A 27,063-nucleotide genomic window follows, 5' to 3' on the forward strand; every position below is an offset into this window, starting at 1 on the left:
TTGTTTGCAAAATACCCTATGCTCTTTATTTCCTTTGCAATAGGGTAGAATGGACAATAATTACAGAGGGAAATGACCAAAGGCTTCACATTTTGTGCTTCTCTTCAGTCATTCCATAGCATCCGGACATGCTCACTCTTCACTTATGACTTTTGTGTGAACCTCTCGGCTCTTCACCCGCAGCTTGTTGACCTGGGACTCAGCAATGTCAGCCCGTTCCTCAGCCTCCTCCAGCTCGTGCTGGAGCTTGCGGAATTTGGATAGATTTGTGTTGGATTGTTCCTCCTGAGAATAAAAATGGAATTGTAAGGAACTCCTACTGTGCATCTTTCTAGGTTCTGTTGGCTTAAGGGAAGAAAGGACTTGGTATCTGTGGAGAACTTAAAATACCCAGCAGGGAACATTGTTGTCTTACCACCTCCTGGATTTTGGTTATCATTGAAGTGAACATTATGATTTATTTGGGGCTTGGTGTCCCATAAATAATTGCATACCTATTTTTTCAACGAAAACCTATTAAGTAAAGCAAGAAAAAAATATAAGAGCAGAGATGGCAAGAGTACAGGGCACGTGGATGACTCAGTTGGTTAAGCGTCTGCCTTCCGCTCAGGTCATGATCCCAGGCAAGTCCCACATTGGGCTCCCTGCTCAGTGGGGAGTCTGCTTCTCCCTCTCCCCTTCCCCCCTGCTTGTGATCGCTCTCACTCTCTCAAATAAATAAAAAAATTTTTTTAAAAAAGGCAAAAGTACTCTTGAAATCTTCCTTCTTGTTAATGTTTGCTAGAAGTTGATAGTGGGCTTAAATAGATATTCTATATCATATTAAGGATGAATTTCTTAAAGTTCTCTTTAAATTGAAGTAAATGTTGAATTTTATATATCATTTTGGAACATTTCAAAACAATCATTTTTCTCCTCTTTTGGATGTAATGATTCTACTGACAAATTCCCTAATATTAAGTAATCCTTACATTGAAGGAATTAACCTGCTTAAACACTGATGGACAATCCCCTTAATAAAGGGTTTCAGCAACTTAGTTATTTATCTTTGCTGGAATTACGAGTAAAACTGCCTTTAGTTCCATCCTCCCCCACCGCTTCTCTCTTGGACACGTTTTGGTATGACGGTTACATGAGCTTCTTAAAATGATTTGGAACGCTTTCCATCTTTTCCCATGCTCTGGAATGGCTTACATAGCTCAGGGATTATCTGTTACTTGACATTTTGAAAGACCTGTCTGGACCTGAGTCCTTTTTCAGAAGTAATTCTCAAATAAGTTATTTAGCCAACTTAGTAATTTATGACCTTCTATAAAAAAATCATCAATCTCAAAGATTTCATCTTTGTTGACAGATTTATATTTTACATTAAAAAATAATTTCCTACTTGTATGGTCTGTCCCCTTTCTCTCTTCCTTCCCTTCCCTTCCTTTCTTTTCTTTCCTTTCCTTCCTTTCTTTCCTTCCTTTCCTGATCTCTGTGCCCAATGTGAGGTTTGAACTCATGACCCTGAGCTCAAGAGTCGCATCCTTGGGGCCCCTGGGTGCCTTAGTCGGTTAAGTGTCTGACTCTTGGTTTTGGCTCAGGTCATGATCTCAGGGTCATGGGATTGGGCTCCCACACTCAGCACGGAGTCTGCTGGAGAGTCTTTCCCTCTCCCTCTCCCTCCCCCTCTGCTCCTCCCCCTGCTCATGCTCTTACTCTCTCTTTTACAAATAAATAAAATCTTAAAAAAAAAAAAAAGTTGCATGCTCTTCTGACTGAGCCCGCCTGGCAACCCCCCTTTCTCATTTCTAATGTGAGTTTGTATTTTCTTTCTCTTTTTCCTTGATTAAACTAGTTATAAGTGTATTTATTTTATTAACTCCCCAGAAGTTATCAGATATTACTTAAAATTATCATAGTAGAAAATATTATACTTTAATTTATCAATTTCTACCTTTATCTTTAACAGTACTTCTTTCATTATTATTTTTAATTTCTTTATTGGACTGTCAATTTTTTAAAAATTTTGATTCATAAAGTAATGAATTGTCCTCCAAGGACAGCTTTGACTACACTCTTTAGGTTTGTAAAAGTAGCATCTTCCTTGAAATTTTACTTATAATTAATAATTATTCAGTAGTTTTTTTCTTTCCAATTTAACCCATGAATTATTTAGGAAAGTTAGTTTTTTAACATTTAAGCATTTGGGAATTTGTGTTTATATTTCTAACCACTTTATAATTTTATCACACTATGGCTAGAGAATGTGGCCTTCATTATTTCTGCTTTGAAATTTTTTGAGGTTTCTTTGAGGATTGAAAATTTACTTTTAAAATCAAGCTATTAATATTACAAATAATAAGCAATAAGTACAAAAATGCGCAAATGTTTTTAAGAAGTACAGTCTTCTAAGAAGCAAATGGCTTATTTACTACAAGGAGGGGTAAGTCTAATTATTTGTTCATTAGCTTTTCTTAACAAGGGACTTCTGTCTTCCCTTCCATCTTAAGGATACTTACAGCCTCCTCAGCTTGTCTCTTGTAAGATTTCACTTTGGCCTGAAGTTTATCTACCAAATCCTGAAGTCTGAGAATATTTTTCCGATCTTCTTCTGTCTGAAAGGTAATGAAAACCACAGGGCCTTACTTCAAAAGCACTTGACTGTTGTTTCATTTATATGAGTGTTTCACGTATGTATGGGGAGCACTTGGCTGATAAAAACCATTGTTGTACCTGGTAAGTGAGTTCCTTCACTCTTCTCTCGTGTTTGCGCAGACCTTTCACAGCTTCCACATTACGCTTTTGCTCACTCTCAACCTCTCCTTCCAGCTCACGTACCTGCAAATAATTAGGTTTTAAGAACTTTGAACTAATAAGGCACTGGGAGGAAATGTAAGTAGACAGAGATTGAGAGACCCACCCTGGCCTCCAGTTTCTGGATCTGCTTCTTCCCGCCCTTCAGGGCCAGCTGCTCAGCCTCGTCCAGACGATGTTGCAGGTCCTTCACGGTCTGCTCTACGTTCTTTTTCATCCGCTCCAGGTGGGCGCTGGTGTCCTGCTCCTTCTTCAGCTCCTCGGCCATCATGGCTGCCTGATGAGCAGTAAAACAAAACCAGTTGAGAGAGCTGAGCTAGCACATCAGGATTCAAGTTTGACCAGGACCATTTTGCCCTCTGCTCACATCAGTGATGGCCTTCTTGGCCTTCTCCTCTGCATTGCGGGCTTCCTGGATAATGTCCTCCATTTCTCCTTGCATTTGGGAAATGTCTGTTTCCAACTTCTTCTTGGTGTTGATCAGGCTGGTATTCTGTTTAAAAATAAGTTACAGTTTTTTTTTATCATGTTACCAAAGTACTTATTGCTAGCTATTTTTAAAAATAATTTCAGATAAAAATTTACAAGTCAGATGCCCTTCAATATTAGTGTTATATAGTACATATATAGTACTATATAGTATATAGTAAATAAAATAAAAATGTTATAGAATATTCAGCATCTTCCAAGTATGTAGTCCATAATTAGACCAAATAGCTGTAAATTTTGTAACTGCCATTTACCAATGAGACCATTCATAGGGACACAATTTATAACAGATGTTCAAATATTCCATTTCTCCAAAATAAAGATGCCAATATTGATAACAAGGGTCAATAAAGATCCATACACAAGAGAATATGGGCAGCTTTAGAATATTTTAGGAAGTGAATCAATAATTTATGTAAAATAAAACAATAAAAGATCTCAATATACAGTGAAAACTTGTTAGAAGTATAAAACCTGGCTGTTATATAAAACACTTAAGCTTACATTGTTTGGGACACATAAGCATTTATTGAAGGTAAGTTCTTTGTGCCAAACCCCACCTGGGTGTGCAGGAGCTGGACCCTCTCACTGGCATCCAGGAGCTCCTGTTCTGCGATTTTCCTGCTTCTCTCCGTCTGCTCCAGAGTAGCCCTCAGCTCCTCGATCTCAGCCTGCAGCAGGTTGGCTCTGCGCTCCACCATGGCCAGCTGTTCCTTCAGGTCCTCCTGGCCCCGGAGAGCGTCATCCAGGTGGATCTGGGTGTCCTGTGGAATGAACGATCATTGAGACGCCTCGTTCTCAGGGCTGCAGTCACCCCAGCCACTTCGGGGCCGTCTTTTGAACCCACTGACTTTGAGGATGCCTTGGGTGTTCCTGTAGTTCCTCAGGGCCTCTGCGGCCATGCGGTTGGCATGGTTCAGCTGGATTTCCATCTCATTGAGGTCTCCTTCCATCTTCTTCTTGAGCCTGATGGCATCGTTCCTGCTCCTGATCTCAGCATCCAGCATGGTCTGCATCGACTCCACCACTCTGATGTGGTTTCTCTTCAGCTGGTCAATTTCCTCATCCTTCTCAGCAATTTTCCTGTCGACCTCAGACTTGACCTGGTTCAACTCCAGCTGGATGCGCAGGATCTTTCCCTCTTCATGTTCAAGAGATGCCTTTAATGACAGCAAGGGGTGACATTAGCGGGGAACGGAAGCATTCTGAAGTTTTTCTGCATACCTTTCCTTCCATTAATTTTGTGCTGTTTATTTTTTTTATTCGATCTATGTGGATGGGCCAAAATCTTTTCTGACCTGATTTGTTTATAATGCACAGTTGGACCTATACCTCTGCTTCCTCTAAAGCAGCCTGAAGTTCACACTTCTCTTGTTCCACTTGTTTCTTTATCTTCTCCAGTTCATGGATATGTTTCCCTCCTTCTGCAATCTGCTCTGTGAGGTCAGAAATCTCCTCTGTTGTTTGGGTAAAAGACAAGTAGAGATTTGATCAGACAGAGGACCTAAGGGAACCATTCCCAAGGCATGAATATTATTGCAAGTGAAAGGGCCTCACGCTGCAAGTTTTTGTTCTCTCGTTTCAAAGTTTCCAGCTGATCCAAGGATTCCTCGTAGGCATTCTTCATCTTGAACAGCTCAGTGCTGAGAGAGCGGGCCTCCTTCTGAGAGGCCTCAAGCTCAGCCTGGGTTTCCTCATACTTCTGTTTCCACTCTGCCAGGATCTGAAAAACCGAGAGGGGTTACCTGTTGTGAAGGACAGAGGAAGACGGTGGAAAGCAGAGGCTGCTGCACGAGTTACCTTGTCGAAGTTCCTCTGCTTCTTGTCCAGGGCGGCGCAGGCCGCGTTGGTTCTCTCCACGTCCAGCATGAGGTCCTCCACCTCATTCTGGAGCCGCTGCTTTGTCTTCTCGAGGGAAGCACATTTGGCGTTCACGGCTTCTACGTGCTCCTCGGCCGCCTGCAGCCTCTGGGCCAGCTTCTTCCTTGAAGATTATATATGTTTGTAGAGAGGAGTGAACCAGAACAAGAATTAGGAGCTATTACCACGCTGAGAAGTATTGGAAATTCATATGAAAAGTATCCATTCATCTATTCAACAGACACTGATGAGCTCCTTTTATGAACCAGGCACTGGATACACGGCAGTGAGCAAGGCAGAAAAAAGGGCCCTGACTCATGAAGCTTCCAAATGAGGACAAGAGAGAAATAATAGGCTGGTGAGAAAATGCGTAATAACGTATTGCAGATATAAATGCAATGAAGAAAAGTGAAAGGAGTAAGGGGTGCGCAGCTATTCTGGATATTCAGGAAAGCCCCCTCCGAGGAGGTAGCATTTGCGTCAAATCAAGGAGTCGGAGTGAGCCGGAGGGAGACCTCAGGGAGAGTATTTCAGACGGAGGGACCAGCAAGTGCAGAGTCTTAAAGCAGCAGTGGGCTTGTTGTGCCTGACAAACAGCAGTAAGGCTTAGCTCTCTGGATGATTATTTGTTACTCATTCCCTTCAGTAGGTTTCAGCAGGGGAAGGCAGGTGTCATGTTTGTTTTACTCATGTCTTATTCCCAGGGCCTGAGAGTGCCTGGCCAAGAGGAGCTAATTAACGAACGTCTGTAGGCTAATTCACTGAAGGGCGTTACCTTTCTGATTCAACATGCAAAGTTTTCTGCACATTCTCTCATATCTGCACACTTACTTGGCCTCCTCCAGCTCCTCTGTGCGCTGGATGGCGTCCGTCTCGTATTTGGTCCTCCACTGGGCCACCTCGCTGTTGGCCTTGGACAGCGCCCTCTGCAGCTCGGCCTTGGATTCCTGCTCCTCCTCATACTGTTCCCGCAGCAGGTCACAGTCGTGGCGGGAGGACTGCAGGGCGTGGGCCAGGGCGTTCTTGGCCTGTGGAGATAGTTACACCTTCATTTTACTGCATATGTTTAATAACTGAGTTTCAAAACCCTTTGAAAGTTGGTGTAAATGGACTCCAGTTAGGGTTAGGTCAGACAAAAAACAGTGAGTCTGACAATATTATTATTTACCTTTATCTCTTCTTCCAGCTGCCTCTTTAATTCCTCAGTTTGTTGTGTAAATGCTTGTTTGCCCCTTGATAGCTGAGACACCAGAGCTTCTTTCTCATCTAGCTGTCTTGAAAATTCACCTGATAGATGAAAGAAATGGCACCGTTTTTTAAAGTGAGGAAACAATTTTGCAAGCCCAAAGTAGAAATAAGTGTTAACTCTTAACTCTCCTCCACTGAGTACTCAAAAGATTGAATTCTCTCAGTGTCAAATCTCTGATTTTTATGGTAAAACTTCATATGAATCTGAATGAATAAATACAGCTGAAATCCTTTTTGTTCTCTCCATAACTAATTCTTTCTGGGTGTATGATAGTGTGCAAAACCTGGTTATGGGAGCCAGGATACTGAATTCTACATTGGTCTTTTGAGGTTCATCGATCTTTTGAGAGACAGGGTTATCCATTCCCCTTTCAGGTATTTGGTTTATTTGATGTATAGAGACAGAAGCTCGGTCTGCAACAGGAGTCCTGGACCCAGCCAGAGTGACTCCTAATCCCAAGCATCCTTTCAGCGTGGCCAACTACTCTAGGCTTTTCTGGAGCAGAGCTTGATCCAGTCCTGTCGAAGTCTTTATCTCCAGCTTTGTCCCCAAGTGACCTTGCAAGTAAGTTGAAAGTCTGAGCTGTTCAGTAAATCACACGTGTTCTTAGCTGTGTTTATTAGGCTCTCACATTACCAAATCCGTTGTTTTCAACCACATCATCTCCATTCTTAATGCCCAGAAGAGGACAGTTACCAGATTCGGTCTGCAAGCGTCCTTTCTGGGTCGTCAGGTCATTGATCAGCCGCTGTTGTTCCTCCTCCTTTGATTTCAGCTCACTCACTTGGTCCTCCAGAGTGCGGCACATTTTCTCTAGATTTCCCTGTGTGAGAAAAAATAAAAGAAGGAAACAAAGATATTTTAATATACTTTTAAAAATAAATAAATATTAATAAATACTTTTGGCATAAAATCAAATTCTCTTATATATAATTGCGATACATAAAAATTTTTTTCTTTATATTTTGATTGCTGTCCTCAGCTGAAAATACATGTTGGGATTTTTAAAGAGCTAACTGTGCAGTTCCGTGCCCTATTAATACAAAAAAAAAAAAATTAAAGATGATGTTCTAAAATTTAAGATGTTGTAAGAATTGTATGGTATTTTTTTCTAAAAGCATGTTTATAAATACTTGATTGCCTTTCTGTACGATGAAACTTGGCTTATTGGATAATTGAGAATATTGGAGACCTAGTTCTCCAACTGGAGCCTGAGAGAATGCAGTGGCCTTTGTTCAAAAGCTGGTCCTGGGGCACCTGCGTGGCTCAGTCCATTAAGCATCTGCCTTCAGCTCAGGTCATGATCTCAGGGTCCTGGGATTGAGTCCCACATTGGGTTCCCTGCTCAGCGGGAAGCCTGCTTCTCCCTCTGACTCTTCCCTCTGAGCTCTCCCTCTCTCTCAAATAAATAAATAAAATCTTAAAAAAAAAAAAGAAGAAGCTGGTCTTGTCATTTGTTCATGGTGTGATGGGGCCAGTGCACTTAACTTCTTTGTATTTCAGTTTCTTCATATGGTAAGTGGAAATAATACAAATGCTAGTATCTTTCTTATCTCCTAGATTATTGTAAAAAAACCAAATGACATAATGTGTGTAAGGTACCCTGTGCAAACTATGATGTGTACGTAAAGGATCATTGTCACTAATAACAATTTTCCAGGCTCTGGTACCTTGGCTTTAGAGACTGTTTCTACATTACTGGTGAGGTCATCGATCTCCATCTTCATCTCACTCTTCTCCTTCTCCAGCTTCTGCTTGACCCTCTGCAGGTTGTCTATCTGCTCCCCGAGCTCGGCCACGCTGTCTGCGTGCTTCTTCCTCAGGGTGGCCGCCGTGGCTTCGTGCTGTAGGGTGGCCTCCTCCAGGTCCCTGCGCATTTTCTGGAACTCAGCCTCGCGCTTCTTGTTCATCTCGATCTGGGCGGAAGTGGCCCCGCCAGCTTCCTCCAGGCGCTCGCTGATCTCTTCCAGTTCCCGGGAGAGGTCAGAGCGCTGCTTCTCTGCTTTGGCCCGGGAGGCCCGTTCTGCCTCGATTTCCTCCTCCAGCTCCTCAATGCGGGCCTGGGGGTGGTGGAAAGCACACACTTAGCTTCTCTGTGTCATAACTATGCCTCTCTGAGCCAAACTGATAGAAATCTGAACATACTTGCAGCTCTTTGATCTTCTTCTGCAGCTGAATGCCAAGTGCTTGCTCGTCTTCAATCTTGCTTTGCAGATTACTCATTTCAAACTCTTTCCTTTTTGGAAAGTAGCAAAAAATAACAATTGAGTGTATATCCACCCATTAGAAAGCAAGGTCATAAGCAATTCTTTCACACTTACTTTTTGAGCTTTTCATCAAGTTGTTGTTTTTCATTTTCAATGTCCATTATGGATTCTTGGGCCAACTTGAGGTCACCTTCAAGTTTCCTCTTAGCCCTTTCTAGGTCCATGCGAAGTTTCTTTTCTTGCTCCAAGGACCCTTCAAGCTAAATATATATAGTTTAGTCTAAAGGAATGCTTAGCTTCCTTTTGAAGAAAATAATTTCTTTGATAATCCTGGACTTACATCATCTACTTGTTGTTCAAGCTTGATTTTAGCTTTGGTCAGGGTGTTGACTTTGTCCTCTTCTGCCTGCAGATCATCCAGGGTCTGCTGGTGGGCCTCTTGGAGGGCCTTCTTCTCCTTGGTCAGCTTTGCGATGGTTTCATCCAGGCCTGCCATCTCTTCCGTGAGGTTTTTCACCTTGAAAAATTAAAAAGAGAAATGATGTCTGCTCTAAAGCATCTTATTAGTAGGGTGGCAGAACCTCTATATGGTAGAACAGAATATGATTCCTACCTTGTTCTCCGTGGCATGCTTCTCCTTTTCAACCTTGGCCAGGGTCAGCTCAAGGTCGTCAATGTCTTTCTTGAGCTCTGAACACTCGTCCTCCAGTTTCCTCTTCTTGGCCGTCAGCTCGGCATTGATCTCCTCCTCATCCTCTGCTCTCTCAGTCACCTCCTTGATCTTGGCCTCCAGTTGGATTTTGGTTTTGATCAGCTGGTCACATCTTTCCTCTGCATCAGCCAAGCCTTCAGCTTCCTTGAGTTGGAAAAAAAATCAACGTTGGAAAGAAAGAATGAAATATTTAAAAATGATAACAATGTCAATCTCTGCTGTTGGTTCTTTGGATTTAGATTTTATGAACCACCTCCTGTGTGCAATCCAGGATACATTGTGGGAAACCCAAATGTCCTGTTCCTTCAGAATAGTATATTTCTAGTAGATTAGAAAGCCTACCTCCCAAAAGCTATCATGAAAGCAGAAAGCAGTTTGTGACAGAAGAGATCAGAGAAGTTCTATTAGAGGTGGTTTCCTGAATAAAGTGACATTTGAGCTATACCTTGAGAGGTGGGCAGGATTTCATTTTGTAAAAATCAAGTCACTGGGGGGAATGGAGCAGGAGTAGAGAAGGCATTCCAGTGGGGAATTCAGTAGCTGCTAATGAACTGCTTCTCTTTGTAGTACTGGAGGATGATTGTGATCATGATGTTTTTCGACATTCAAGTTGAGGCATAAAGTACTCAAGAAATTCCTGGCAACTTGCTATGTTTCCAATTAAGAGGGTTGGGAGTGGACAAGATATGAGCAAGAAACTGATAAATACATTTCATCAGTGAGCCTCCATACCAGCCTTTGAATACATAAAAGTGTAAAATGTGCTATGTGTGCTCATGTAGTGAATATAGTGGTGTAGGACAGATTCTAAGGAATTCTCCAGGGACAACAGAAGAACATACTGGATAGATTTGAAGGGGCTGGGTCAGAAAAACAGCTCTTTTTCCTTCTGTAATCTAGAAGAAAGAGTTATTACACTGCCCAAACTTGACAGAAGAAACTAATTTTAATCAACAGGAGAAATATATGATTTTGCAATGAGTAGATGATACCAGACCAATTCAGTTCACTCCAAATGAAAGACAGTCTTATAAATTACATTTCAGAGTTGATGGAGGCAGTTCTCAAATGACTGGTGCAGGAGTGAGCAGCAAGCAGGCTGGCTGGAGGGGAGAGCTGGGGGCAGGCAGAGCATCCGGGGTGCCAAGGCAGTGGTCCGGGTGCCATGAGGCACTGACTGTGCACATGGACTGGAAAGAGTGAATCTGAATTTTGGAGGTCAGTAACAACAATTCTGTAAAATGTGATGGAGAGCACTGACATCTGTCAGCTATACATATCATGATTTAAAACTCCTGGACATCGAGAAGTTTAAGGAAGTTTTGGAGATTAAAAAAAAAAAAATCTCTTCATGGTATCCTCCCCTTAATATTTCATTTGGGATAGTTTTATGTGAAAATCACTTTCAAAGACTGACTTCAAAGGGAAGTCATAAGTCCTGTAGTTTGATGAAAGAGTGGAGAACGGATGACAGTGGTCGGTTCTACCTTATTGCCCCAGTCCTGGTTTGGGCAATGAAGGGATATATGGACTATGCTAGAACCATCAGAGTGCTTTGACCTTCTCCTTCCAGTGAGTGTCCCACACTGACTACCCAGCTCACTGCCGCTAGTGGCCAGAGTTCTAGCACTTGCATACTGATGAGCAGCACCCACCATGGCTCCCTACTTACAGACTGAACTTGGAGCTGCAGGTCATTTTTCTCTTTCAAGAGAGTGACCATTTTTTCCTCCAGTTCCTTCCTTTTTGCCTCTGACTTGGCGAGCTCATCTTTGGTTTTCTGAAACTCTTCCTTCATGGTGGCCATCTCCTTCTCGGTCTCTGCGCTCTTGAGGAGAGGCTTGATCTTGAAGAAGAGTTTCATCCAGGGCCAGTGCTTGACATTCATGAAGGCACGGATGTTGTACTGGATGCAGAAGATGGACTCCCTGAAATTTAATTGATGCAAATTTGATATTGTGTGGATGAAGAAATGAGATGAAGTCTTGGCAATGAGAGCTGGAGGTTCTGCCCCCACCGTGTACCTCTCCTACCTTCAAAAGCACAGATGGAAGAAATTCTATTTTGGGATGATGGTCAAGGACTCGTTAATCACTCATTTCTCTACATAAGTGCCTCTCAAACTTTTGGTGTGTGTAAGAATCATGAAGGACTTGTTAAAATGCTAGTTCCTGAACCTTATCCCCAGAGATTCCATCAGAAGATCTGAGATGTGGTCTAAAATGTGCATTTGTAACAAGTTTGCAAGAGATGCTGATGATGTAGGTCTAAGGACCCCCCTTTGAGAACTACTGCTGTCCATCAGTGCTTCTCAAGCTTTCCTTCTGGAACACCACTAAGAGCAGTGGTGAAAATCACTTTCAAGACCCCTGAGGGATGAGGACACCAAACAGAGGGACTCATTAAAGACAGAATTTCTGTAAAAATCTCTCGTTTTACATTTTATGTGTTGTGTGAATTTTGCATTCTAATCTGTAATATTATCACATTTAAAAAATCTAATTTATTTAAAAAATTAATTACCCTCCTATATAGGCAATTAACTGCCCAAGTATCTATATAGTGGGTTATGACCAAACTTACTATTTTTAATAAAATAGAATACAATAGAAAATGTTAACATAACTATAGGTGATAGAAATAAAATTTGTTTGATGTAAATTACATATATACTTATACACACACACAAACGAATGTGTATATGCCTATATGAAATGCATTTCTCACCATGGGTCTCATTCACATGCATTCTGCAGTTTGAGACACCTGGATCTTTAGACTAGAGCTCTGTCCCTGCATCAAATCAGATCACCAGAAAGCTACGTACCTTGGTGACACTGTATTAACTTACTGAAAAAATCTTTCACAGATAAATGCCCTTAATATTTTACATCATAATAGCTTGATAATAGAAATTATCAGATGGAAGAAGTTGTTTCTGCATCTTGTATAAAATCACTGTTGAAAATACTGTCTGCTGTTCAGTTCAGTGTATCTAATTTAATGATCTACCCACTGAATTCACATTGGTATATTTTTATACTCCTGTATTTTCTCTTGTGAGATAAGAACTGCCCACGCTTTATGCTCACTCTCTCTCTCTCTTTAACCTGAACACTCAGAATATGTTTCATGGTGATGATCCCTGCCTTCAGTTTGCTGGTATATGTATATCCCCACTTCAGTTTAGGACTCTTTATTTATTCTTGCTTATGTTTGTGGCCTTATCACATCTGGATCCTAAGCCAACTCAAATGTGTTTCTGAAGCAGAAAGATGGGAATAAATAAAAAATTTATGTTTATACCTTCTCTCCACCATCCTCTGGTACTCCACTCTTGCCAAGAACCCTCTGCACCTGGCCTGGGTTCTAGTAATCAGCTGGGCCAACTTGTCATCTCGCATCTCCTCTAGGAGCCCCAGAAGACCAGCTTTGAAAAAGACCTGTGCATGGGAGGAGTTGCGGATCAGACACTATACATAAACTTCAAAGGGACACAGATAGCATCAGGTAGGCTTTAGAGACCATTACCTTGGTGTGACCAAATTTATACTGGGTGTGGTCAATGTCGATGGATGCAAGGAGCTTCTCAGAAGCCTTCTTGCTGTCAATGAACTGTCCTTCGGGGATAGCACTTGCATTTAATACCTTGTATCTGTTTAAGTAAATATAGTTTTTTTTTAATTGGTTTATGATGACACTAATAGCGGATAAACATTAAATGACCTATTTAGAGAATCAGAGCTTTAAAGAAAAGTATCCTTCTTTGTTTGCAGGAAGGACTTTGTATACATAGATGGTCAGGTCATCAACAGTTTTCATTCCATTCCACCCTCTTGCACAGTTGCAGACTTTCCTTTCTGCCTCATCAGACCTTATTCTCAGGAAAGCATCCCATGATCTTGTTCATGTTAAGATGTAGATGACCAATAAAATGTGACTCTTTTCCTGGCTAGATTCATTTGCTTTTTATGATCCTGAGTCCCAGAAAGCAAATTTTTAGTGAGGAATCTGGTAGGAAGGTTCAGTTCAGGTAGGAGGAACTGTTCTGATCACCCAAATTCATGTGTAAGGGTACTTTGGGTTTTGCACACTGAAGTTCTCTGCCCCACTCCACCAGACCCAGCCTTAGGAAAGGCCAGCTCCCTGGAGCTGCCACCAGCCCTTTGTCCCTTTGCCTCTTATTTGATTCCCAAGATGGACTTATCTAGGGAGGAGAAGGAGTTGCTCAGGAGCTGGTATGTGACAGGGTTCTGGAAACCCTGGGAAACCAGTGAGTGAGTGAGGGAGACAAAGGAAGTGATAGAAAATGACTCACTGGGAGCTCTGTACCTGCCTGGGAGAGTTCCTAACCTAGCCACCAACACCCATGTGACTTTGGGCAGGTAGCTTAATCTCTTGAGCCTCAGTTTATTCATCTATAAGAGGAGGTATTGCTAGTACTTACATATTACACATGAAAAAATGGTAGTTCTCCTAATCACTGAAGTTAATGTGTATATCTATGGGCTAAGCCGGGAGCTCAGTAAAGCCCACGAAAAGTCTGGAGTACAAAATAGGTGGTATATCTATATTTTAAAGGTGTTTTTGCAGCTTACGATTTTTCACTCTTTGTGGCAAATTAAACATGGATAGAGGCATATTTTTTTCAGTAAATTGTTTTGCTTGCAGTAAATGTATTTATACTAAACTTCAAGATGTACCATAATTCAGAGAGTCTGACCTCTGTTTGAAATCTGCATAAAGGATCCTGCTTGGGAACCCCTTCCTGCAGATGCGGATCCCTTCCAGCACACCATTACACCGCAGCTGATGCAGGACAAGTTCATGCTCCATGGCCCCTAAAAGTATACATTTGGATTACACTGCAGAATTGTTGCTGTTTTTTTAAAGAGGTATGGCAGTCATGCTTTGTGCCTTCACTCTAGAGCTTCTTACCGGGAGTTTTTGTTTCATTGGGGATGATACAGCGCACAAAATGAGGATGGGTACTCCTGAGGTTGGTCATCAGTTTGTTCAAATTCTCCTGTGAAGTCAGGAAAAAGCCCATTATCTCCAACTTTAGCCATGGTTGTGGGCATTTGGTGATGTCTGTAAACTCAATGTTTATGGCTGAGTTGAATGACCAGTATGGCCCATTTCCATGTAAGGTAATACCTTGCTATCCTTCTCCAGAGAGGCAGATTTCTCCTCATTACCTCTTTCTCCACTTGAGTTGGCAGGAGTTACACATGAGAAGCAGCCTGACACAGGTCCTACTTCCTCCCTGGTGCATGGCCTCCCACATACACTCACAAGGCTATTGCCTTCTTACACAAGATGGCCACACTTTCTTCTACCCAACTCCATGGTTCTCCAATGAGGACATGCAAGCCTGCACCACACTGGAGCTTTTTCTCATAGCTCCCCTTTCCAACCCAATTAACTCTCAGGGCATAAATGTTATCTAAAGGGGAACAATCTCACCGCTGTAATTGGGGACTGACTGGATTAAGGACAAGGATACCGTATTAAGTTCCTTATAGGCTAGCTGCTAGATTTTCATTAGCTTTACTGTTAATTTAATTTCTCTGAGTACTGTGTCACTCACTGCTTAGTTTTGTGACAGGACTAGACTACGAATGATAGAATATTCAGTTTTATAAAATTTCCTGTAAAATATTTGGCATTATGTGGCTCGACATGAAAGATGAGCTAACAATTTGAGTAACTTAAATGTTTTCTCTCTAAAACTAGATTAACAGGTATCATTAATCAATGTCAGTCTTTTTCCTCAATGACTTGTGGAAAGAACTCTGTGCTTTTAAAAACAAATTCCTAAAGTAAGTGGGGAGTGTCAAAAACAGTTTCTTCCTTACTCTGAAAAGGGCAGACACCGTCTGGAAAGAAGAGCCCTTCTTCTTGCCACCTTTCTTGACACCACCACTCGCCTCTGGAGAGCAAATAAGAAAAGGTGTCATTCAAGTATAGTTTTGACCTGACAAAGCTATTTCTTGCTTATTTATTGCCAGTTTCTGCACGCATCTGATGGAGCAGTTTTTGGACACTACTGGCCTCTCTCTTGGAGCCAAATGACTCTTAGCTGTCAACTAAGCTTGTATCTACTTTTCTGTGATTTTTTTTCTCCATTAGAAGATGAAGTGAAGGGCATTCACTTCACTGTATAAAAACGGATCCTTAATGTTAGGACATGTGGGGACAAAATAACTTCAAAAATCATCAATAGAAACTAGTCTAGATAGGCAGAAGTTTGTCACTCCATTGCCTTAAATATCCCCAGATACTCAGTATCCAGCAGATGTGGAGGAAAGAGTAGGAGAGAATCCTAGAGGCTGAGGCCTTTCATTCGTTGAGGTCATAACAGTTTGTCTCTGACCTTTTGCAGTAAGGCAGGCCTCTGTCAGTGCCAGAGTGAGACACAAATGTATAATTGCAATGCAGCCTAGTTAGTCAAAACTTGGAAAAACAATGGATCTGGCCTGCAATCCTTCTGGCAGGGTTATGAGATCAGCCTCGATCTAACAGCACTTTTTGGAATACCTAGAGAAAGTGTTAGATTTTTTGAGTGTTACCTGCTTCGGCAGTTTGAGCCCCAGAGAAGAGGTTAGCTAGAGTTTTCATTGCAGACTTCTGGTACAGCCCGACCACGGTCTCGTTCAGGGGGTCCTTGTTCTTGTCCAGCCAGCCACCAATGTTGTAGTCCACGGTGCCGGCGTAGTGGATCAGAGAGAAGTGCGCCTCAGGCTTGCCTTTGACAACCTTGGGCTTCTGGAAGTTGGCCGACTTCCCAAGATGCTGTTCATATAGCTTGTTCTTGAAGGAGGTGTCTGTGGCCTTGGGGAACATGCACTCCTCTTCCAGGATAGAGAAGATGCCCATGGGCTGGATTAAAGCAAAACAAAATGCGTATAGGGTAAATATGAGCCGTAGGATGAGCCAGAGTTTATGAGAAGATGTTACTGAGAGGACAGATCAGGAGACCTTCTCGATGAGCTCGATGCAGGCAGCCAGGTCCATCCCGAAGTCGATGAAGGTCCACTCGATGCCCTCCTTCTTGTACTCCTCCTGCTCCAGCACGAACATGTGGTGGTTGAAGAACTGTTGCAGCTTCTCGTTGGTGAAGTTGATGCACAGCTGCTCCAGGCTGTTGAACTAAATAAATACATGTGTTCACTTTTCTCTTGAGCAAATTGAGCATTTGTAAATGTAGGACTTTTTAATTTAAAAATATATGTTGAATAGCTTTTAGATTACAGATATCAAAATCATGAGGGGGGAGCACTATGAAATCTGTTTTCTCTGTTGCCATTTTATTACAGAATCCTAGATCGTATTAATGCTCTTTCCCTGCACTGGCTTAAGCTTACTCAGGGATTTTTCTGAGTTCCTACTTCATCATTTCATGTTTATTCCATTATCTTTTCCATTTTCCATGGACTCAATTAAGAGCTAATGGGCAACCCATTAGGAGCTGGCTGGGAGGGGTCTCTGTAGTATGGAAATCACCAGTGTCAGCTTTATAAGTGGACAATAATTGACACTGTTGTTCTTCTTCAATGTGAAATGAAAACAAAATCAAGATACCAAATATGATATACAGTGTGATAACACACTTGTGTTAAAAACAAAAGCCAAACGCCAAAATGTTAACATTAGCTTGATATAAATAGTGGAATTAACAGGGAACTCTTTCCCTTGATTTTGCGTATTTCCTGCAATGTCCAAGTTTTGCTTTTATAATTAGAAAGAAAAAGATAAACTTCTTAAAAGCTATAAGCAGGAAAACTGTATTTCATCAAATGGGATTTTTATCTCATCCCATTAATGAGAATAAATGCTGACTTTATAAATTACTAATCTTTGCTCTTCTTGTCTAAGTGTTTTTGAATGACTTCCCCACCATATATTCAGAATATGCTGTATGTTTCACAGGATTACTTTGATATTTTTATGTTAACTTCATTTGGTGCTGTGGGATTTTTAGAGGGCCCCCCCACCCGCCAGACACTAAGCTAGCTCTTAACTCCCTTTGGGTCCCGTACGTAGCAAGTCAGAGTGCTCAAGTACATGATTTCTCATAGAGTGGGGACTGCCACTGCGATAAATGCTTAGTAGTTACTCCATCATTCTCTTTTAAGTTTCAGCATAACTTTTTGGGAGTAGTGAGAGAAGGTTATAATATTCACAGATTTCTTCTTATTGATGTTTCTATTACCTTACTGTAAAATCCCCTTACCAACCAGCTACCAACTCACATCAAAGATCTCAAAGCCGGCGATGTCCAAGACCCCGATGAAGTACTGTCTGGGCTGCTTGGTGTCCAGCTGCTGGTTGATGCGGGTGACCATCCACAGGAACATCTTGTCGTAGATGGCTTTGGCCAGAGCGCCCACAGCGTTGGTCACCTTGAAAAACAAAAATATATCTCTTGAGGTTATCAGAGGACTGCAGAAATGCTTGATTCCTGCCAGTGAATTTGAATTATGCACCTACCTGCTCTACAGTCTGGCCTTTGGTGACGTACTCATTGCCGACCTTGACCCTGGGGTAGCAGAGGGCTTTGAGCAGGTCAGCAGAGTTCAGACTCTGGAGATAGGCCGCCTTGTCAGCAACTGAAAGGATAAAGCAATGTTGTTATGGCCCAGAGCAACCCATTTTCTCAAAAAAATTTTTTTTAAGCTACAGACATTTTGTGCAGAGTTTTCAGAATATCTCTTTGAGCATTCTTTCCCCCTTTTTTCCCCCACTAAGTTCAAGATTTTCATTATGGGTAGTGTGCCCTAAAGAACTTCATAGATGATAGGAAACATCTAACTAATATGATGCTTCACATAGTATATTATCTGGATATACTTTAAAACTCAATTCTTAAAAATGACGTTGTCTTTCTAGAAAAACTCAAGTAACAAGAATGTGATTTTCAAACAAACAAAAAGTCAGGGATGACTTAGTTGGTACCTTCAGTGCCATCTGGCTCAGCCTGCTCCTCCCGCTGCTTCTGCTTGAACTTCAAGTTCCCATAATGCATCACAGCCCCTGTGAGCTTGTAGATGGAGACTTTCTCTTCATTAGTGAAGCCCAAAATATCAATAGCACTCTGCCAATATAACCAAGAGGATAACTGTTACGTTATGATCCATACATTTACTATTCATCATTCACATTCTGATTCCTGATATGTTGGTTAAACTGAGGAAACTATCTTTGCTGATGGGGGCGCAAGGAACTCTTTAGAGGCCAGCACTGAGCATTAGAACTATAGGTACAGACCCTCTAAGATTGAAAAAGTAAACTTAAGATAGAGAACAAGATAGTAAACTTAAGGAACTTGTTATTTTGAGAAGTGGTATGGATCTCATTCACGTAGATTACAAAAAAGTTGTTTAGATAAATTCAGAAATGATAGACCTTTGAAAGATTGTAAGGGAAAGTCAAGTGTTGTAGGACACATCTTCTGTTTTGGCTGACTCTAGGTGGCATATCTGTGCTCATCTTTGAACCCTCTCTTGCTATTTCTACTAGAAACTGAATATTTATCTGGAGGGACCATTGTTCTAACCCAACATCATCATTCTTGTGTTGCACTTACATCTGTTGCCATCAGCTCTTCTTGATCATCAATGCTAGCCACACTGATCTCCCCTTGACTGACAAATGGGTAGTCATATGGGTTGGTGGTGATCAGAAGCATTTCTAAGTACATGAAACAGAGTAAAGGTAAGCAGAATTATCCCCTTCATTAAAGCAAGAGATGGCTAGACAAATTCTAAGACACTTTATGAAGCCAAAGAAGATTATCACATACTGTGAAAAGTTACATTTACAAGAATGATCAGTATAGTGCTATTTAAAATCCAGGATTGGAAACAACCTAAATATTCTTTAAAAAGTATGGTTAAATAAATTAAGCTTATCTCTAGAATATAACACGATGCAACCATTAGAAATAATAATGTGGAGCTACGGTTGGTGACATGGAAAAAACCACAATACATTAATCCTCAATGAAAAAAGTACATCACAGAGGAACATTGAAGTATGATTCCAGTTATCATATGTATGAGTATAAGTACAGAAAATGAGTAGAATGATATTCACCCAAGTGTTCACAGTGGTTATTTCATAGTGATAGGATTTGAAGCTGTTATCTTCAGTTTTCATTTTTGATTTCTATAATAAGCACACATAAACTTACGAAGCTACTTTCAAAATCAAGGTGGTGAACCTGACAAAATTCAGTCATGGAATACTAGGCTGGACTGTGCACGGAGAGGTGCTGGTGTAATCATTCTGGAAAGGGATTATGACATTTCTTACCAATTAGTTCTGGTTTCTTGTTCGATGTGATCTGATAAAAAATATGATAGCTCCTTTCCGCCTTAAGCTGGAAAGTAACTCTAGACTTCTCTAGCAGATCTGGAAGGAAACAATGAACAGAACAATGTAAAAATTCACGTGGGCTGCAGATTTTACTTTGGGTTGACTTTATAAGTTATAGGAAACAGAAATGACTATAAATGAGATCCAAGCACTCACATGTTTCAATATCAGCAGAAGCCAGCTTCCCTGTGGTGCCAAAGTGGATTCTGATGAATTTACCCTTGAAAGGAAAACTAATATTACTACTTGGTTTTCAAATCATATCAAATCTTTGAAAAACTCAAAATACTTGGACTGCCTAATGGGTTGATATTAAATAAATCCAGAGACTATTTATATGAGGCAGAAAAGGTATATCTCCTATTTTTTTAGGTAAAAGAATTTTATCTTTGATTTTCATATTATAAATAATCGTAGGTAATGACAAATGAGAAATAACTCAGATATAGGGTCACATATCTTTTTAGATGGGACTCGGATCCATATTATTACATGCTCAGAGGGAAAGGAGAGAGCCCGATGCGGTATAACGTGAACAAAAAGATTCAGAGAGTATATTCGCAAACAACCCATACACCTTGACCAGTGAACAGTGTCCGTACCAGTGTCTGCAACTTACAAAGCGAGAGGAGTTGTCATTCCTTACGGTCTTGGCGTTGCCAAAGGCCTCCAGTAGGGGGTTGGCACTGATGATTTGATCTTCAAGGGTCCCCTGCAAAGGCAAGAGCGATCCTCACCTCTGGGGCTCCAGACTTCCCAAGAACCGTGAGAGTCTTGAGTCTGGCCCCAGACCCACCTGCATTTTGCCAGAGGTAGCTTCCTCCTTCTTCTTCTCCCCAGTGACTGCAATTGTTGCAAAGTACTGGATGACACGTTTGGTGTTCACGGTCTTCCCTGCACCAGATTCTCCGCTGTCAAATAAAAACTAAGTGAGATGAGGTTCCAGACGTGGCAACTATTGCAGCCATAAGAAAATATAAAATTTACTCACGTGATCAGGATTGACTGATTCTCTCGGTCTACAAAAGAGAAATCATAAACATTTAAGACTGTTTTTTTTTGGTATATTTGTAAATAGTAAAGTAAAATGGGATAAATTTAGTATTTTTCAGGCTGGACTTTGCAAACCCTAGGGCTTCGTGGGCCCTCGACCACCAGTCTTTTCCAGTGCCCCTCCCATGCCCCCCACTACCTCCCCACACCACACCCCTGACTTCAGCACACTTGCATCCATTTAAATAGAACACTGGAACAAAGCAGCAGACCTTTTATTTGTAATATTCTGTCACTAAGGACATATCAAAAGTGGACTTGAGCCTTCGGTCGGGTTTAGATGACAATTCCAGTAGTGAATAGTGAATATTTGTTGTAGGTGTAAGAAGTCATGAAAATAGGTATTTTAGCATGTGGGATGGGGTAAATGTAGTACAGGTGGTAGCTTTGGAAGTAATCACGGCTTTAGTCATAGTTTGGGGAAAGGGTTGGTTTTACTGTTTTACTTTCTCTGAAGACGAATTCTCTAAGTCCTTTCCCCAACTAGCTTAGACTGGGCTGGCTGAGGCAGTATTCTAGGAAGAAGATTCATGGTATGGCTGTTTTAATACCAAATACACCTTAAAATCTGGAGCGTGTAAAGGTTGGCTCAGGGCAAAGGGCAATAGCATTTATGCCCTCCCTAATATAGAGAGGGCGTTTGTTGGTCATAGTTTCTGATGTTGAGGATAAGACCACAGGGGCAGATTTTACTCTTCTGGTTTTTGGCTCTTGGCAATGGAGGCACAGTTTGTATGTGTGATTGTGTGTGTGCATACACATGAACAGTGTTTATAATTCTTGCTCAAGCTTTTTTAGTTTCTGAGTCATTCAAAAGTAAATTCTCTAACTATGGCCAACCCCTATTGACATTTAAAAGTTGAAGAGACCATGAGCAATTGTGTGATGGTAAGGATTGCAAGTCATCTTTTACACCCCTTCCTTCCTGGACCACCTCCCTCGCCAATACACCAGCCTAACAGAAGGGCTCAAAGAGCGTGTTGAGACAGTTAGGGTCTCTTTCTCCTATGGTTCCAAAAAGATTACGCACACACAAAACATTTAACTCACCTGTCAGCATGAACTGATAGGCATTGTCGGAGATGGAGAAGATGTGGGGCGGGGCCTCCTGGCGCTTCTTGCCTCGGTAGGCACCCACCACCTCGGGGTTGTACACCGGCAGCCACTTGTAGGGGTTCACCGTGACGCAGAAGAGGCCCGAGTAGGTCTACGCAAGGGAATAAGAAAGAGCTTTTCCTGTTAGGTGTGCAATTCACTTGTTAAATGAATTCTGACTCAAAGGAGCACTTTAAGGAAGTACCCTACATTTCTTGAAGGCATCAGCATGAAAATTAGTTGGAATGTTCAACAGTGAGAGAGTAAAATCCTTGAGGGAAGGACTCATAATTTTGACTTTTTATTGCTCCTCTTGGGACTTATCACAACGATTTTCACATAGTTGGAGCTCCAAAGGTATTTTTTTTTAATGTGTAGTGTGAGACATTTTTACTGTATTCTAGGAGATATGCCTGTATTTCCTTTGCAGCATTAAGATCATTCAAATGCATGAAAATAGAAGTTTGGACACAACTGAAGTGCCCAACGGTATGGAAGTGGTTTGGTGAACTGTGGTAAATCTTAAGACAGTATGATGCAGGCATGTAATAAGGTAAACCTGAAAGGATCCAGCAATCCTGGGACAACATTTGCAGACTACTTATTAAGCTATAAAGACACAGAACACAAAATGATGTAAATACATTATGATTAAACAGGGAGCTTTTCAAAACAGGCACCGACCAGTCAGAAGGGATGCTGACCCTAATCACTAGAGACACCGGTGTGGGTGTTGTCCGGCTGAGCGTCAGCACTGGCTGAACTACATAAAAATGTCAATGTGAGGGATGCCTGGGTGGCTCAGTCGGTTAAGCGGCTGCCTTCGGCCCGGGTCATGGTCCCAGGGTCCTGGGATCGAGTCCCATATCGGGCTCCTTGCTCAGTAGGGAACCTGCTTCTCCCTCTCTCTCCCTCTGCTTGTGCTCTGTCAAATAAATAAAATCTTAAAAAAAAAATAAATGTCAATGTGATGTAATAACTTCAATTCTAAGATGTTCACTGGGTGTGTATTATGTGCCAGACCCCTGCAGGGCACCTGCAATGAAGCGTGAATGAGATGCGTTCCTGGGGAAGCTCCCGGCCTACAGTCTACGCAGGAGGCAGACATGTGAATGGATGGTGGTGGACAACCAAGGTCAGTGCTGTGGATGGGACAGAGACCATAGGACAGGGCATCCCACTCTGCCTGGGGAAGGTGGGAGGTTTCCTCGAGGGGGTGGCATTCATATAGAGGGGACCATAACACAGAGGTACAAATTGCTGTCATTTTAGAAGACTGAAAATGAGTGAAATTTCATCTTTAAAACATTATCTTTTTGTGTTAAAGTGTAAATGTATCATTTCCCTCTGGATGATTCTACAACTGGAATGGGAGGGGTGGGTAGAAATGTAGGCATGTGGCTGAGATATAAACAGTAGCTGCTCCAGTGTTTGCTCAGGGGACGTGTGGCAAACCCAATCCACGTGGATGATGACCTTGCCCGGCTTTGGATGGGAAGACAAAGGATGAAGTACTGGCTGTTGGGCTGTGCCTTACAACAGCAATAGTGAACCTTGTAACTTGTTAACTAACTAATGTACTAGCTAGTTAACATGTGTGCTGACTAGTTATACCACTAGTGAAAGCAAAATGGGTCACTGCTTTTGACCCATTTATACTACAGTGGAAGCGACGGGCTGGCCGGTGCAGGGTGATGGCGATAAAGAGCACTTGGGTGAGGGAGGCACTCACGTAGATCATCCAGGCTGCGTAACGCTCCTTGAGGTTGTACAGCACAGCGGGCTCGTGCAGATGGGTCATCATGGCCATGTCCTCGATCTTGTCGTACTTGGGAGGGTTCATGGGGAAGACTTGATCATCTTTCACTGTCAGAGTCTGATAAACAGGGAAGATAACGGCTCATGTCAACTGAGAGATGGAACGCAACAATTGATAAAATGTGGCCGGCTCCAGGGACTCTACTCACCGCTCCAGCTTCCGTCTTCACCGTCACTTTCCCTCCTTCTCTGCTCTGGATGGTCCCTTTCACAAAGGATTCTTTGGGCTCCGCCACAAAGACAGATGTCTTGGCATCAAAGGGCCTATTCTGGGCCTCAATGCGCTCCTTTTCAGACTTTCGGAGGTACGGAGCTGCCACCCCAAAAATGGCCATTTCCTGGTCTGAACTCATGGCTGCTGAACTCAGAGGTCCTAAAGGAGATGAGGCATTTCACATTAGAGATGCGGACTGTCATGTGTATCAGTATCTCTCTCTATATTGGTGGTGATAGTTCATGGAAACTCCACTGTTTGGAAATTTCACCAGGCAGGCCCCCTGTGCGCCATGCTGTAATTACTGAAACAAACATAATCCCAAGGTCTCAGATGCATCAAGGGTCACTGTGTAACCAACACTGTACTCAGGGCTTGACATGCACTATTTTCTTTCAACCTCCGAGACCAGCATTCTAATCAGGGAGGTGGCTGTGGTCTCCGCGTGCTGCCGAGGAGCTGGTGACCCTTGATCTTTTCAAGCTACAGTGCCTCCCTCATAGAAGAGGGATTACAATATCTGCCTTTCTTAATTTACAGCCTGTGAAATACTGGACAGATACTTTGGGGACAAAGTTACTTGAAGACTGAGAAAGCAGTTTGAAATAGTACAGGCTCCTGTCTCGATGGAAAATGCTATTTATTGTAATGGAAGAAAATTCCGTTTCTTGTCATGTACTGCAAAAGAACTTCATTTCCTCCTGTAGATATTCAGCCAGAAGTGCTCCAGGTCAGGCGTTTTGAGGATGATAATTTTGTTTACCTCTTTTTCTCAAGTTGTGTGCTTACTAGTGTTTGCCTAACATAATATCTTTGCATATTATTGTATCTTATGGTTGCCATATTAGCATCCAGTCAGTCGGTTAACCTAATTGAGGGTAAAAGCCATAGCAAATGTTATCCTCATTTTATTATTTTAAATTTATTTTAAATTTATTGCATCGATGTTCAGTCGACATGCAGTGTTATATTATCCTCATTCTTCTGCACTGAAGGGCTCCCTTTGCCCTTCCAAATTTCCTGCTGGAGAATGCAGGTTTGGACTGCCCCATTCTCTGTTATGTGCAGGTTGCCAGCGGCATTGGTAGAATGAAAGGTTTGGCAAAGAATGCTACTCAGGCATTATGGGATTCAGTTACTTGAAAGTCGTTTTGATCAGCTACCCACCAGTGTCTCCCTCCAGAAACGTGGTGTGTAGTAGTTGGGCAGATTAATACCGATATGTGTGTAACAAAAGGTTCACAGCATCTTAATTTCATGCAACGCTCAGCATTGGGCAAGGTAACTTTTTATAAGTTTTAAAGGAGCTTAAGGAAGCTTTTTCCTAGGTACCTTCTTTCCTACTTGTTAGATATCATGTTTACTTAATGAATTCTAATAGCAGGATACATTTTTATCAAATTTGACATTTTTAGCAAGTGAATCCTATTGCAGATCTCTTTTCCCTATAGAATGATATTCTGTTAACAAACTAGCAATTCCATTAGCAGTTTTCTTGTTAAGATGCCCCCCACCCCCCGCCAACGCTTGCATCCTGAATGAATGTGTGTGCATTGTTCTGAAAAGCAAGGCTTCCTTCCCTCTCTCTCTAATACCTTTCCTGAAGTACAGTTATTAAGGTATTTACTGAGACCAGCACTTTCTTAAAGGTTGCTAAGTGACACAGCTCCATCCCAGAGGCTCTCACCTTCTCCCCCAGGGACTGGTTAGTCCAACCCTTACCTTGTTAGCAAGTGAGAAGATGTAGTCTGGAAACAAGGCAGTTCTATAAAAGAGAAGGGAAAAGCATTTCATTAGTTAACCAAAAGCACAACCCCCCCCCCCCCCCCAACACACACACAAAATCCAATTTGCGGCATTACTGGCTATTGTAAACAGAAGGCTACAAAAGTCATGGATGTAAAAACGTGCAGTATCCAAAGGAGCAGTACCCGAGCTAGCAGCTGCAGCCTACGCAGGACAGCGTGGCCAGTGTCCCTCTTGAAAGCCCGTTGCCCGTTCCCACTTACCTTGGAGCTTTTTAAAGCAGGCCGAGTCAGCCTCATTCCAAGGGCTCTTTTATATGGATAGCTATGGAAACAATGCAGCTGCCTGTGCTTTCTCAAGTCAAAAGGAATTGTTTGGCAGAAAAAGTCTTGGCAGTCTTGTGTCCCTGCATAATTCTCTTCGTATTAAGAATGGTTGGATATAATTAGAAATATTTTTCTTATTGAGTATGTGAATAAATCTCCTATGGATAATTTGAGAAGATGATCTGAAAGGAAGGTTCAGGCTGGTGGATAAAGGCAGTGGAGAGGCAGCCAGAATTACTGGCTTCTCTCATAAATTCTGTCTGGCCTAGCTGGGCATGCCATTCAGGTTTGCCTTGCGTCACCTTTCATATTTCACATATTCAGTGATAGAAATAAAAGACAAATGTTTGTTTTGATTTTGCGAGGGTTAGTTTTCACCTGTTGATCTTTTCTTTCCAGCCCTGCAAAATTAAGTACCGTGTCTTCGACAGTTTAAAAGGAAGGAAGGTCCTCTACTTGTTCCAATATTCTTGTAGTTTTGGGGGAATATCCCGACTCTTTTCATTGTTTTGCTTTTGCCCAAACTGGTCCTCCATACAGGACGTTGTCTCCTGCCTGCCCAGTCGTGTAGCTTGCCTGCAGTGAAGAAGGTTGAAGATTTTCTAGTAGTGAAAAGTGCTTTTGGGGACTACTTCCCAACATTTTCCATGTCAGCACCACCAGAAAGTCATGATATATTAGTGTAGTTAGAGTAGAATAATGTGGACGTGATTTGGCTGTATCTGTAAAGGGCTTGGTAAGAACATTTCTTTATACTTCTTATATTTCTTTACGTTTCTTCGTGTCATTTAAGGATGAAATACATAGGATTAAGGAAAATATTAAATACTGAGTGCGTCTAAACAAGATATTTCTTAAACTTTTAAGGAGAAATTTCAGCTAGATTCCATGAACAGAACTTGTTTATATGTGACTTTATACTTGAAATTATGACACTCATGTCCTGATCAAAACTTTGAAGATACTAGCACACATTTGCGTTCTTGATAATTACCATCGTAGGGAAAGTTTTCGTAAGAAGGCAATCAAAATGTAAAACCATATATATATATATATATATATTTTGCGACTACCGAAATGATATGTTAACATTTTCCCAGCTCTTCTTTTTTCTT

General features: G+C 41.7%; 1 protein-coding gene across 2 annotated transcripts; it reads right to left on the reverse strand.

The window, feature by feature from the left end:
- Positions 1-25,946, reverse strand: LOC123854521 (myosin-2). 2 transcript variants are annotated; one of them, XM_064583548.1, is made up of 40 exons: positions 25,886-25,946; positions 25,599-25,641; positions 23,812-24,035; positions 23,577-23,720; positions 21,800-21,956; positions 20,688-20,715; positions 20,493-20,607; positions 20,316-20,408; positions 19,853-19,916; positions 19,634-19,732; positions 18,906-19,009; positions 18,275-18,413; positions 17,810-17,928; positions 17,572-17,721; positions 16,298-16,468; positions 15,889-16,198; positions 15,175-15,248; positions 14,255-14,342; positions 14,040-14,157; positions 12,848-12,971; positions 12,623-12,759; positions 10,989-11,244; positions 9,218-9,460; positions 8,945-9,121; positions 8,719-8,864; positions 8,543-8,633; positions 8,068-8,457; positions 7,094-7,220; positions 6,317-6,435; positions 5,980-6,176; positions 5,089-5,272; positions 4,846-5,011; positions 4,621-4,745; positions 4,140-4,448; positions 3,849-4,052; positions 3,167-3,292; positions 2,906-3,076; positions 2,719-2,823; positions 2,505-2,600; positions 1-285 (listed from the first exon to the last, which is right to left on the reverse strand). In XM_064583548.1, the coding sequence occupies exons 3-40, from the start codon at positions 24,013-24,015 to the stop codon at positions 133-135; spliced, it is 5,823 nt and encodes a 1,940-aa protein (XP_064439618.1). In that variant the 5' UTR covers positions 24,016-24,035; positions 25,599-25,641; positions 25,886-25,946; the 3' UTR covers positions 1-132. The 2 variants fall into 2 exon arrangements, with proteins under 2 accessions (XP_064439618.1, XP_064439617.1); XM_064583547.1 differs by lacking the exon at positions 25,886-25,946 and adding an exon at positions 25,808-25,873.
- Between the last annotated feature and the right edge of the window lie 1,117 nt (positions 25,947-27,063).

This window comes from Mirounga angustirostris, unplaced genomic scaffold (genome assembly GCF_029215605.1).
Source record: "Mirounga angustirostris isolate CCGP_5_RB_7025 unplaced genomic scaffold, mMirAng1.0.hap1 SCAF_17, whole genome shotgun sequence".
NCBI classification, from domain to species: domain Eukaryota; kingdom Metazoa; phylum Chordata; class Mammalia; order Carnivora; family Phocidae; genus Mirounga; species Mirounga angustirostris.

Excerpts from the sequence above, each read along its gene's own strand:
- LOC123854521 (XM_064583548.1), bottom strand. The coding sequence starts at position 24,015 with ATGAGTTCAGACCAGGAAATGGCCATTTTTGGGGTGGCAGCTCCGTAC. Across the intron at positions 18,414-18,905 it reads AAGAGCTGATGGCAACAGAT|AGTGCTATTGATATTTTGGG; the intron begins GTAAGTGCAACA and ends TTATATTGGCAG. Across the intron at positions 3,077-3,166 it reads CCAAGAAGGCCATCACTGAT|GCAGCCATGATGGCCGAGGA; the intron begins GTGAGCAGAGGG and ends ACTGCTCATCAG.